Source organism: Fistularia commersonii, chromosome 1, assembly GCF_037954325.1.
Source record: "Fistularia commersonii isolate RoL2024-O1a breed Wild chromosome 1, RoL_Fcom_v1.0, whole genome shotgun sequence".
In the NCBI taxonomy this organism is placed as follows: Eukaryota; Metazoa; Chordata; class Actinopteri; order Syngnathiformes; family Fistulariidae; genus Fistularia; species Fistularia commersonii.
The window spans coordinates 29294502-29307114 of record NC_141284.1 but is presented as its reverse complement, the minus strand read 5'-3'; the positions used below and the strand labels follow the sequence as shown (position 1 = coordinate 29307114).

Sequence of the window (12613 nt, the reverse complement as noted above, 5' to 3'; positions counted from 1 at the left end):
TTTGTCCATTCTGAGGGCTCATTGTCTCAATCTCTGTCTGACTTTTTCTTGAGATTCATGTGAGTGTCAAAGCAGCTGGAACATCCATATGGTAAACCTACTGGTAATTACATGACCGGATAGCATACTTAAGTGTTTAATACAACTTTTAAATACAGCACTGAACCCGCAAATCAAACCACAGCTTGATATGACTTATAAGGACTTTAAATTACAGATTCTCCATCCATGCAGGAGTTATATTCAAAAAAACAAGACCGGCTTGTTAAACAAAAAAACTAATATATATAGAAATCAGTCACAAGAGCTTGATAGAAACTATAGTTTGAGAGTTGAAACTTGGAAATGAAAACATTATGGAATCAGCAGATATCTGACCTGTATTTAAACATTTGTCAACAGGTTATTTTCAGCCAATACTTCAGTTTGACAATCAGTTGCGCACGAGTTTGATGACCGAAAAACAGCGACTGACTTCTAGTGAGATATAAAACCAGCTGCACATTAAAAAGGTGGGGAGGTGATTAAAAAGTGTCCAATAAGTGGAGGTCCACATTTGAAAAGGTTGGTTACAACAGAATATTAACTTTCAGCAAGAACGTGTTGGAAATAAAGATCAGGATATTGAATTTATAAGCCACATTCAAAGGCTTATCAGGACCCAGACATTCGTGTCCAGGTATGCCTGTCTGTTTGCAAATCTGTTAGTAATGTATTTAACAGTGTATTTCTGTGAGATTACGCAAAAATCAGCTGACTGACAAATCGGTCGGGCTCAAATGCACTATGTTCAGTGGGTTTGCAAAGAAAAGCTCAAACACAGCGTTTTATAGTTTAAGTAACTTTATTGAAGGGAGAACTAAAAACAGAGCCACAAGTTGATTATCAACCATGAGCTCTGCATCATTATTTTAGGGCTACAAGAAGACAGTGTTCATGTGGGCATAAAACTAAGAGCTCAACTACTGGCTTCTAGGTAACAAAAGAAACAGAAAGCCTTTGAGGGGAACCAAATTCATCCAGCTGTTCAACCTTACAATGCATTTAATTTGCAGAGACATCAGATATAGTAGCCTACCTTTATTAACATGCATAAAATACAACATTGAAGTTCATTATATTTTGCTTCCTTAACATTGATATATAATGCTGTGCTTCTCTGTACACACACTTTGATAGTGGAATAAGATACACTTCTTTCCTCAGGTATAATAGAGTCCTATACTAATGATCAGAAGAACATCACCAGTCCAGGAGGCAGAGACAGGAGCCACGAACCAGTTTCTTAAAACTTCCAATATTGGCACGTTCCCATTCACCCAATTTAAAACAGATCAGATCTTGCTAGATGGACAGCGGATTTGATTTTTTCTTTTTAGAAATTGAACGGTTCGGTGTGAGCGTTCCATACGTAGAGAAACTAAGCCTACGATAAGGTTATGAACCACCTCACAGAGTCCTGCGAGATTTCCTACGGGACAACTGGAAGTGACCAGAGACCGGCTGCATCAGATTCTACAAAGTGTGTGCAGAGTAATGACTAGAATTCCACTGGTTTAAATGGCTGACTGGGGCATGCTGGAGAGTTTACAAACTACGGTGACCTTTGAGACTTCAGAAACTGGCACGTGTCCTGAGAGAAAACACTATCTTCTTATGAGCGCAGAAGTGGAAAAAGGAAGGGGGGGAGGGGTAATTCTGATTAACCGAGAAAAAAAAATAAAAAATAGAGAGAGAGAAGGGGAGGGGGACCAAACAAACAAACAAACAAAAAAAAAAAGAAAAAGAAAAACAGAATCCCGGAATTTTAAGTTTGAATCAGCGACAACATTTTTTGTCCACCATGTTTTTCAACAATGCCATCACATTGCATATTTTTGTGTCCATTCTTTTGCCATTCTGGTGTATCTGGGGAAGGAGAATAAAAGAAGAATTAAAGTTTCCATCTTTAAAAAAAAAAAAAAAAAAAATCTGCATGACCAAATGTACTTGCACTCTCATCTATGAGGTTTTAAAATCGGAGCACATGCACTTAAGCATGTTGCCACATCAAAACAACATGGCAAGCTGAGTTAGCATCCAGACACACTGTCAGTACTCGGGGTGGAAGTGTTTGCTTTACTCATCAGTCCGACACTATTGCACTTTGTAGACAATACTGTGAAAGTACTGCCTCCTGATGCATGCACTTCCAGAGGAAAACATACTAAAAGCAAAAGTCAAGGCCATTTTTGGTGCTTTTCGGTTTGCAAACAAAACACCACTATTTGGATAAAACATGACTTGAGAGCTTTGCCATGAGAGGACTGACACGTCCACCGGAAAGAGCATATTGACGCTGCCAGCAGGAGGGGGAATGAAAAGCTGCTTCTGAAACCATGCCCCTTCTGAATCAGATAAAATATTCTATTCAGATTTGCTGGGGGGGTTCAGGGTTTGGTCAAAGTGCTTTAGTGGCACAAAAACATCCCCCTTCATTGACACCACTCGTAACAACATACAAGGAGAACTTCTAAGACGCTCTGAAAATCTCTGACTTAAATTGTGTTTTCCATACTGCGGCTGTTTTTAAGTAGGCATTGAGACTTAATAATTTTACAAAACCAAACTACATTTTTTAATCTGCACAGGTAGGGGATTAGATAAATGTATTCTCCCAATTCTAGGTGGAATCTTGAGGCAAAAGTTCGATTTAACAACGTAAATGAACATTTGAAAATCAGTAAAATGAAATGATTATGAACTGAACCCCCAACTGTGTTCCACCCCTAGTAGGTACAGTAGGTGCACAAAAGCAACCCTTTCAAGAAATGGCACAGTCATGTAAATTCTCAGGCATCTTCCACAGCAAAGAAGTAAAAAAAAAAAAATCATAACTTTTTTTTTGCAAGAAAACAGTCCTTTTCATGCTGGAGATAGGGACTACATCTGGATGCAAAGAGAAGACTTACTGAAATTACATAAGTTTTGGGTCACTTATATATTCGCTACTGTAAAACACAAGATTGTGTTTTTCTTCCTCAATTAGAAATGTAAATTAAATATTATACACTGCTCTGGGATATGGAGTTGATTGATTTCCCCTTTGCCAGGGCCTCCCTGTTGTCTAATCCTACATTAGCACGATAGGACGAATGGGGCACATTGAAGAGAAGCAACAACATGAACTACTTCATCGGTATTACGATGATTAACCATACTCCAAAGAAGTTTGATGCCAGGCTTCCTTATTCACAACATGTTTAATGTTGTCTGGTTACCAACTTTTGACTACCTTATTTTCCGCACCATAAGGCGCACCTAAAAGCCTGTAATTTTCTCAAAAACCGTCATTGCGCCTATTTATCCGATGCGCCTTACATATGGATCAATATTGGTTAATTATGGCTACTGTAGTCAGGGGGCGTCGCCGAAGTAGCAGCAGTAAAAACGGTAAAGGGGAATTCCAGTCCCACACCACTTGTGTGTGTAGAAAGACCCCAAAATGGCACCTTTCAAGAGACACGCTTACAACACAGAGTTCAAACTCAAGGCCATCAGTCACGCAGTAGAACATGGGAATAGAGCAGCAGCGAGAGAAGTCAACATCAATGAATCAATGGCATGGAAGTGGAGGAAGCAACAAGATGACCTGCGCCGAGTAAAGAAGACTACACAGAATTTCCGAGGGTACAAAGCGAAACGGCCACAGTTGGAGGACAAACTCTAACAGTGGGTTGTTGAACAAAGAGCTGCAAGTAGATGTGTCTATACAGTCACTATTTGAATGAAGGCAACAGCGCTAGCAAGCGACATGAACATCAATGAATTTAGAGGCGGTCTTTCTTGGTGCTTTTGTTTTATGAAACGCTTGAAACTGTGACAAATAGAGTTGGAAAAAAATTGTTTTCAACAAAGGCGGCGCAAATACCGGCAATACACTACGTACGGTGCCGTATTGTGAATCCACTACCTTGTTTTGGGAGTGAATGGAGTTGTCAGAACGTCGGTTTGTATTCTATTAATGAAGTTTGACTGACTTCTCTGACTGTTGTTGTTATTCCCTTTAGCGCAGCTTCATCTGGTGGATGCATAACATAACCACAATAGTTTTATTCTATGCTCCTTATAGTGCAGAAAATACGGTGAGTAAAATTATAAGTTATTTAGGAAATTCGCCTTAATTTCTTTTGAAAAACATAGTTGAAAATATCACGGTCTGGCATATCCATGTGAAACCTTGACTTGCACTTAAAGGGGAGACATGTGAAAAAGGGGACTGATTATCAAAACATTTGCACTGAATCCATGGCATGCAGTCATTCATGCTTATTTCAAGACGATTGTGGAAATCGGTTCACATTAGAAAAAAAAATGAACGTTAAAGCTTTTTCCCAGTAGTATAAGTCATGTCAAAACGCTCGAGGTCAACATCAGCCTCAACTGTGATATTTCAACACAAGCTTGCGTTATACTAAGTGTTTGCCCGAGTATCAAACATCATAGTTTTTGAATCGTGGGCTTCTTGGCAGCTGTCTCTTAGCGTGTCCTCGAAAGCACCATGAGTAACATTTTTCAGAGTGGTCCCTGCTGACAACTGCCTTGCTACGCAATAGCGGACAAACCATTATGAATTACCCATCTGAAGCATAAGTCACTGAAAGTTGACTTCTCAATCAAGAATGACTGCGTCAGGGAGTTCAGCTGTGTGCCAAATGTAAACTCAAGAGAAAAAAAAACAACTTTCCAATTATTCTGTTTGTCTTCCAAGTTTCATTGCATTAGGCATCTTTGAGATTGATGCTGTTTCTTCATTTTGATGGCTCTTTTTGACAGCACAGCCCACAACCATTCTACTGCACAACCGCTTTGGCTGTGGCTTAGACCAGCGCAGGGAGTCTATTACAGGGTTCCCGTCATACATTTCTGTAAGAATACATTGCCATGGCTATAAAGCAAATTCACATGACCATATTCTTTGCATATGCAAAAATGTAACTATTTTTTGTTACAGTAGTTTTACAATTAATGAGCAGTTAGCTTCAGAAAAAAAAAACTACATTTGATTAGTTTATTTTACAATGAAGGAATTCAAGTCCAGTTGCCACGACAAGAATTCAACATGACCTGGATGACTGAGAACCTCCACAGACATCTAAATTTGGATGCACCAACTTTTTTTCCCCCTCAGCCTTATATGTTCTGTAAAAGAGATGTTTGTAGAGCTTTTCCTCAAACTTTGTCTTTACCCTTAGTGGAACTTCTCGCCCTGAAAACTGTCACTTTTAAATTCCATGACACGCTTCCTACACGTCAAGGATAATTTTCAGCAACCATAAACATTGGTTGAAATGAAAGGATATGTTCTTTTCTGTGACAGTGCAGTAGATAATCTTAAGTACCAGCTATTTATTAGAAAACATTTTTTTAATTTGTACTGGTAGTTCATTCTAAAAATCTTATCACACCTGGATACACCTGAACCCAATTCACGCATTTTAACTTTTTTCAAACACTAATTTTACCATTCACCGAGCAAGACCCATTGAAAATCTCACCCGAAAGTATCAGTTTTAAGGAAACAATATTTAAATACATGGAAAAGAGTTTTCCCAAGACATTTTATATTCTTTCATTTGTTTGTATTCTTGCATTTGTTTTGTGACAAAGAAATTCAAGGTCTTTTCTGACCAAATAAACCCTATGAACAATGGCTGCTGCCTGCAGGTTGGCAAGATGCATTTCGATGTTTAAGTCAAGATCTGAGAAATGCATGGAGATAATGAGCTAATGGAAACACGGCAAGTGATTAGTCAAACAATAAAAATTGCATCCATGTGTTTCGTAAGATGGCTCAAGGCTGAATTTTTGCCACGGAGCATAACAAACACACGCACGATGCAGCACTGGTTCCTGGTCTTACCCTAAAGCATGGCGTACTTTGCTGTCCACTCCTGAGCTAGTTTATTGTACCTAGTAGAGTGAAACTGGGTCACACCCTGCATTTAAGTAATGTTTGCACGCTTGAATGTTTAAATCTCTTTCAAACCATTTAATCTAAGAAAAGTTTACTTGGGGGGTGGGGGTGGGGGGGGTAGCAGTCCCTTTTGGAAAGAACAGATTTTCTGTATGATGAATAACAGACATGGAGCACAGACTTACTTCTGACTATCTGTTTTGTAGATTCGTGCAATCTCTGGCACTAGTGGGTCATCGGGGTTGGGGTCACATAAGAGTGAGCAAATGGAGAGAAGAACTACATGGGGAAAAGGAGCAAATTATGTTTAAACATATCACTGTGAAATGACGTTTGGACTTCCATGAAATACTTATAACCTGGGACCTAATGAAACCCACAACTTGAGACAAAAAAACCTAGTTAAATGACAAAATTGATAGCACTGTAACCTACGACATACTTTTCCTCGCATAACATTTAGCGGCACATTTAAATTTTGGCCAGTTAGAGAACATAAGAAACAGGGTATACACATCACAGTTTAGCCAATAATATTTCCAAAGTGCTTCGCCAACTTGGCACTATATTTGAATATCTGCTATGCTGTTTAGGAACATCAACAAAAAACAAGTTATTTATTCCCTACCTTTAGAAATAGTAAGTGCAGGAGACCACTGTGATCTGAGAATATCCAGACAGATACTGCCGTTACTGTTAATATTTGGGTGGTAAATTCTTGTTGTGAATGCAACCTGAAAATGAGACAAAGGGAGGGAGGAGAGGAAAAAAAAAATCCAGTTGAGAGGCTTGCTCACAGGCAAACACTTGCAACAGTTAACAGATTTAAAGCTCTGACAGGACATGGCATAAGGGGACATCAGGTGGGAATACTGACAGGCATGACTTAAAAATAAGACCAGCTGCATGCAAACATTAAGAATGACAGACATGTTAATTTAAGATATGTCTGTGAGCAATGAGCATTTTTCTGTTTAACATAAAACTGATCATAACAGTACTTAAAATTAAATGTAGTGGAAAATGTAGCATTTATGTCAAATTAATTCTCAAAGAATTCAAGTAAACGGAAGGCTTTGTTTTTGGTAATATAGACCTTATCCACTTACCTTGGGTGGTTTGAAGGGGTAGTCTGTGGGAAAATGAATAGTCAAAAAGAAAACACCTCCCTGATATGGACTGTCACTCTGAAAAGCAAGAATGACATTTAAGAGGAAAAGTAAAGCCAAACAAACCTCTTGCTTCCCTTTATAAAAAAAAAAAAAAAAAAAAAAAAAAAAAAAAAAAATCAAATTTAAACCTTTATTTTGTGAACTCATTACAGCAGCTAGCAACATAACTTCAGACCTGTTGCAGTGCAACGCTACTTTTAAGACAATAGAGTAAGGATTCTATTGAAGAATTTACTTACAGGTCCCATGATTGTTGCCTGCCAATGAAACACTGTAGACAAAAGAAAGTGAAAGTGGCCAAAGGTTACAGATGTACCAAAACAAGAGGATTACCTTCATGACAAGATGAACATTGGCAGCATTCGGTTTCAGGCATAATGATGTCCTGTTTTTTGTTCATTGAGTAACTTTTGCCGCAGCCTGATACACACCTGTTTTACCTTCAGTATAATTTTTCACTTGTAAAGTGTAAATTAGGATCAACGATGAGAAAAAAATATGTTACGAGAGGTTTATGTTGAGAGAAAAATAAACATTTAAAATGTTCCACAATTGTTGGCAACCTCCCATACAGAGGCAGTTTTCCTTTGACCTTCACAAATATAGATTTATAACCGTTATCAAATGGCATCTCTTGACCAGGAACCAAAACTCAAATGGCTGGAATGGTTGAGGTTTAATCTCCTTAGTGGCAGTGGAATACATTTTACAAGCTTGGCACCTAATCATCAATTTTGGCGGAATCATTTAAAGTAAAATATGCTATTTATTAGATAAGCCTAGACAACTCGACCATTATTTCTTAGTTTCTATTACCAGAGAATAAATGGCTATTGTCTTCTTTGCCAAAAGTGTTGATTTGACCATGAATGTCATTTTTTTTTAGAAATTAGCCAACATTGGTCAATTGCTTGACCCTCAGCTTAAAAATAGAGTCAAGCAATTGTCTTATTTCCCCCCTTCTCTATTCAACAGAGCACACGCCCCAAAAAAGATCATAAAAAACAAATTTGTAGCTTGCCACTTCAACTGGCCGGTGGGTAATGGGCTGATAAATTTGTCTCATCTATGAATTATAAATACCCAATTAAAATACCCAATAAACTTGTCTAAAGAAGATTTTAACAATTTAAGTGACTTAATCGATCAGACTCGAAACCAAAAAACATTCGCCACATACTTCAATATGCCAAGAAGTGCTGGGCAATCTTGTGCTTGAATTTTTCACATACCATTACACAGGTATGAGTGGCTGAAACATTGACAGCGATTCTTCAAAAGGTTGCAGAATGTGCGTTGCTATCGGCATCAAGGGAATGTTTTGCAAACGGCTTGGTGGATTTTGATCATTCGTGGCACCAGGCAAGCCCTTCAGTTATCAGAGCCTTGGGTACATGTTTGCTTTGAAAAATATACGTAAATTCTATGTTCCGTTGAGCGTACAATTCCCTGCAAATCAACATTAAAGGGCGAAGACATGTTCGAGGAAAGGGGAAATAAAGATGGCCTGTGATAGTGTGGAACAAAAACAGCCTAAAAAATCGTGAGATGGCGCTTTCAGTCTGACTACCAGTAGCCGAGGCCTCTGAGAGACAAAGGATTTCAGGTTTAAATAAGGGTGATTTGATTTATGGGTGAAAAACATGCCCAGCAAGAACACCAAAGTCACAAAACAGTATGAAGAGCATACTTTAATTTGTCAGACATATCTGAAAAGGAAATAAAGACCCCCAGGCTTCATAAAGGGCTTCAGCATGAAGTTTATATGTGCCTAACAGTGAGGGTGGAAAAAAAAATTAAAGATAAAATAAATAAATTACTTTTACCACCATTTCCAATTTTATTATTTTCAGGGATAGCCTCATTAGTCTTAAGTTGGAAAAACAGGTGGGGGATTTTAAACTGTTGCAAAAAGCCCAAGATGACAGCCTAAAATCTGCACCCTGAACATTTTCAACTTGGCGCCTTGAAAATGTTCAGGGTGCAGAGTTCATTTCTTTTCATTTGTTCTAATTTGACAAGCTGATACAGGTAAAAGAGGGTCATTTTCAAAGGTCACCACCCATCAATGAATCATGGCAGCCTCATTCTAAAATGTTACGGGGATTATGTGATGACTCTTCTCTAGATTGTTGAAACGGTTGGGCAGGTCAGGAGAAACTTACTGTCATCACCTACAGGACCGGCCGAGCACTGTGCCGGAGGGTCACGGGACAGGTCGTTCAGCTCCTGAAATAAAAAGGGGTTTGTGAAAAACACCAAACAAGATTCAGAGTGACATTTAAGAAGTGGCCAGAGAGGCGGTGGACACTCCGTAATTTGGATCCAGGTAGCAACATGCTACATGGCTGCCCCGGTAGTCTGTGTGCACTTTCACTTGTTTCACAACTGCCTCCCGTTTGTGTTTTTATCTCCCCGCATTCAAGTTGAGCTTTGCAGGGGCCTGGAGGAGGCATGGGGCCAGCTTGTTATCGTTAGCAGCAAGATGAGACCTGAGCCTATAACATTAAACACACACACACACACACACACACACACACACACACAGGGCAGCCTCCACCTTTATTTTTAGTACTACGGCTATTTTAAAGTGAGGTGGGGACGACAGCCCCACCCGTCCCGCTGTGACAAACACTTTCTCAACCAAGTTGAAGGATTTCTTCGCAACTTAAATGGAGTCCGTGGCAGCCAGGAGGTTTAGTTGTAAAGTCTGCCGAGGTTTGACTTTTACTTGCGTTTTCGACCGACAGACAAGAAGAGGATCCACCGCGACGTGAACACAGAACAAACACGGTTACATACCAAGGAAATGTATCATGACCGCAGCGTTGACGTTCAACGCAGATCCAGCGATATGAGTCATGGGTTCTCGTAACACCAAGTGTCGTGACTTTAAAAACTGCGTTTTTGAGCCATTCGATCGATCTTTAGAAGATCACCAAGCCCCTTATAGTGGCGGGGTCAGTTTGCGCGGTGACCCGGCGGCATTCCGATAGATGTGCTCACGAAACCGAATCAAGTGTTGGGCAATTCGTGCGGCCTTTCTGTCGTCAATCCACTTGGACGCGAACACTGAACCTGTAACCGAAACTACCGTTAGCATACGGAGCCCCACCGAATCCTGTTGGAGTTGTGTTCAACTACGGTAACTGTCGAACATCGGACAAATGTCGACAAACAACTCAACGTGCGACACGCAGAACATTCACACGGGTTCGAATGACGTGCGGACGGATTCCCCCGAACACATTTGGCAGGTTACGAGAAGCACAAACAGCGTTATATTGAAAGAAGCTACACGGCTAGCCAGCGAGCTAGCAAGCTAGCTACCGAGCGAGCTAGCTAGCAAAACGCTTGCGACATTTTTCTTACCTTGTGGATCCTTTTCAAAGCCATCCTCTTTCGGTGTTCTACCCTGTAAGTTTTCCAATCCGAGCGGCGACGGGCGAGCGTGATATGCCAGGATGAGTCGCTACTTCTGAAATAATCGCCGCGGTCAACTCGACGGCCTTTTTCTTTCGGAGCTAGCGCAGTTAGCTCAAACTACGTATGCGCGGCGTCGCGAACGAAGCTAGCAAGCTAGCTAGCTAAGGAACCCAGCCTATTCTCACCAACGAACCGCGCTCGGAAGGGTTTTTCGCTCCCCGATGCGGGCGGACAATTCGCGTCCCCGCTAAAGAATAAAACAATCCCGGCCGAGAGAAAAGGCGGCTCCTCTCGTCCGTCGACGCCGTTAGTCAGTAGCGGTCCTCGACATGGATTTGAAGCTTTCTGACGCGAAGGCGGCGCAGCAGCTCGCTGACTGACGGGAGGATGTGATGGCAGATTGGTTACAAGCCCGTGGAAGGAGGGGAGAAAAAAACAGAAAGAACAAGACGGAAGAAGAACTGCGAGTGTCGGAGCTGCAGGGACGCTCCGACACACTCACAGAAAAACACGCCTAACACACTCCAATCACACTCTTTCTCACTCCTTCTCTGTCTCACACGGCTCACTCAGGCGTTGGGATTATAAAAGAAAAAAATAGAGAAATCAATTATTGATTAGGAATGTAAGGACGCGCTCCTGATATTTTCTTTCTGTTTTTTTGTTATGAGCGTGAACACAATGTTGGGAACCGGCCGGTGATTCAAACAAGTGTTTCAAAAATTAATCTTAAAAAACAGCACAGAAAAGCTTGCAAATGAATCTTAATCAGCGAGGGATTCCGTGAAAGGGATGGAAACATGGAGTGAAATGTGTGTGAGACTGCATGAAGGGACACAACACGACCCGAGGGGTTGCACATACTGTAGGATCGAGGATTGATGCGGAAAAATAGAAATAAATTACCTTCACTTTGACCAATATTTTTAGGAAATGTCAAAAATCAGTAAGCCGTTCTTCACATGTATAAGAGATGTTGTCCTCTTTCGTGAGAAGATATTATATTTTTCAGTACAAACGCACATATAAAGGCCAAAGTATAGATTCATTTTCTTTAGCATTTGATTTATTCGGGATTAAGCATTCAAATTCGAGTAAACTCTTTACTAAATAAGAACGGCATAAGTTTTGTTCCTCCATGTACTAATAACATATTGATTTTATTACTGATATTGCGAGACCTGTAAAACATCATTGCCATAATTCATACCAAAATTTGGATCACTTCACATGGTAACTACCCAAATAACCTCATTTCCTTTCCTATAGTCTCAAGTTGAGTTAGAGTTCTTTGTGGCAATATTTGTTTTTCCTCCTGGTTTTAAACTCTTTACACTGTGTTTAGAATAAGATAAGAACAACTTTATTTATCCCGAAGGAAATTGTTGTGCCAGAGTTTCAAGCAAAAACATAACAATAATAGATAATGGTAGGAAGGAGGGAGACTAAGCAATACAATAAAATATAAATTGTCAAGGTTTAGGCTATCAAGTGTTTTAAGGTCTTAAGTACAAAGATTTGAAGATTCCCTGCGGCTGAAGGAAGAGGAATTAAAAAGTCTGATAGCCTCAGGTAGCAAAGACCTCCTACACGTAAACCTTCAAACTTCAATGAAATAATGAAAAGCGCTTGAATTTTATTTTCCTTGTGATTTGCTGCAAGTCTCCCCGCTTCAAAACGTCGCTATTGAAGTAGTTGTTTTCAGGAGACTCCTGTCTGTGAAAAAGAAATAAATAAACCCTTGGAAAATGGCTGTTTTATCTGTCAGTTGTTCAAGGGGATCCCCCGACCTTGTGGACGGTTTCATTGATACACACAAAAAGTAGCGACCCAGGTATATTTACTTAACCCTGAAGTAGAAAGATTATTTCTTGGTCTAACTTTGACCCATCTCTTGGTTTTAGCAGACACACTCAAACACTGTCCTCTAGCTCTGTATATTATGGCAGATGTACGCCGATCAGTCAAGGATCTGACCGATTTATTGTATCGACCCCTCGGCCGGACACCGTCATCGTTTAGACATTTATGTTTGGTGGGATGTAGATTGTGATGACGC

The 12613-nt window shown here is 40.1% G+C and overlaps 1 protein-coding gene across 2 annotated transcripts; it reads right to left on the bottom strand.

Annotated features, from left to right (window-relative positions):
- Positions 1 to 825: 825 nt before the first annotated feature.
- On the bottom strand, positions 826 to 11152 carry LOC147238133 (ubiquitin-conjugating enzyme E2 D2-like). Of its 2 annotated transcripts, XM_086159521.1 has the most exons (8): positions 10501 to 11080; positions 9294 to 9357; positions 7368 to 7399; positions 7066 to 7143; positions 6585 to 6690; positions 6142 to 6235; positions 5903 to 5952; positions 826 to 1908 (listed from the first exon to the last, which is right to left on the bottom strand). In XM_086159521.1, the coding sequence occupies exons 1-7, from the start codon at positions 10522 to 10524 to the stop codon at positions 5904 to 5906; spliced, it is 447 nt and encodes a 148-aa protein (XP_086015647.1). In that variant the 5' UTR covers positions 10525 to 11080; the 3' UTR covers positions 826 to 1908; position 5903. The 2 variants fall into 2 exon arrangements, with proteins under 2 accessions (XP_086015647.1, XP_086015656.1); XM_086159530.1 differs by lacking the exon at positions 5903 to 5952 and having other exon boundaries at positions 10501 to 11152.
- Positions 11153 to 12613: the final 1461 nt, after the last annotated feature.

Bases quoted from the DNA above. Each gene is read 5' to 3' on its own strand.
- LOC147238133 (XM_086159521.1), bottom strand. From the start codon at position 10,524: ATGGCTTTGAAAAGGATCCACAAG. The intron at 9,358-10,500 runs GTAAGAAAAATG...TTTTTATTTCAG, and splicing joins CTTTGAAAAGGATCCACAAG to GAGCTGAACGACCTGTCCCG. The intron at 7,144-7,367 runs GTAAGTAAATTC...CTTGCTTTTCAG, and splicing joins AGGCAACAATCATGGGACCT to AGTGACAGTCCATATCAGGG.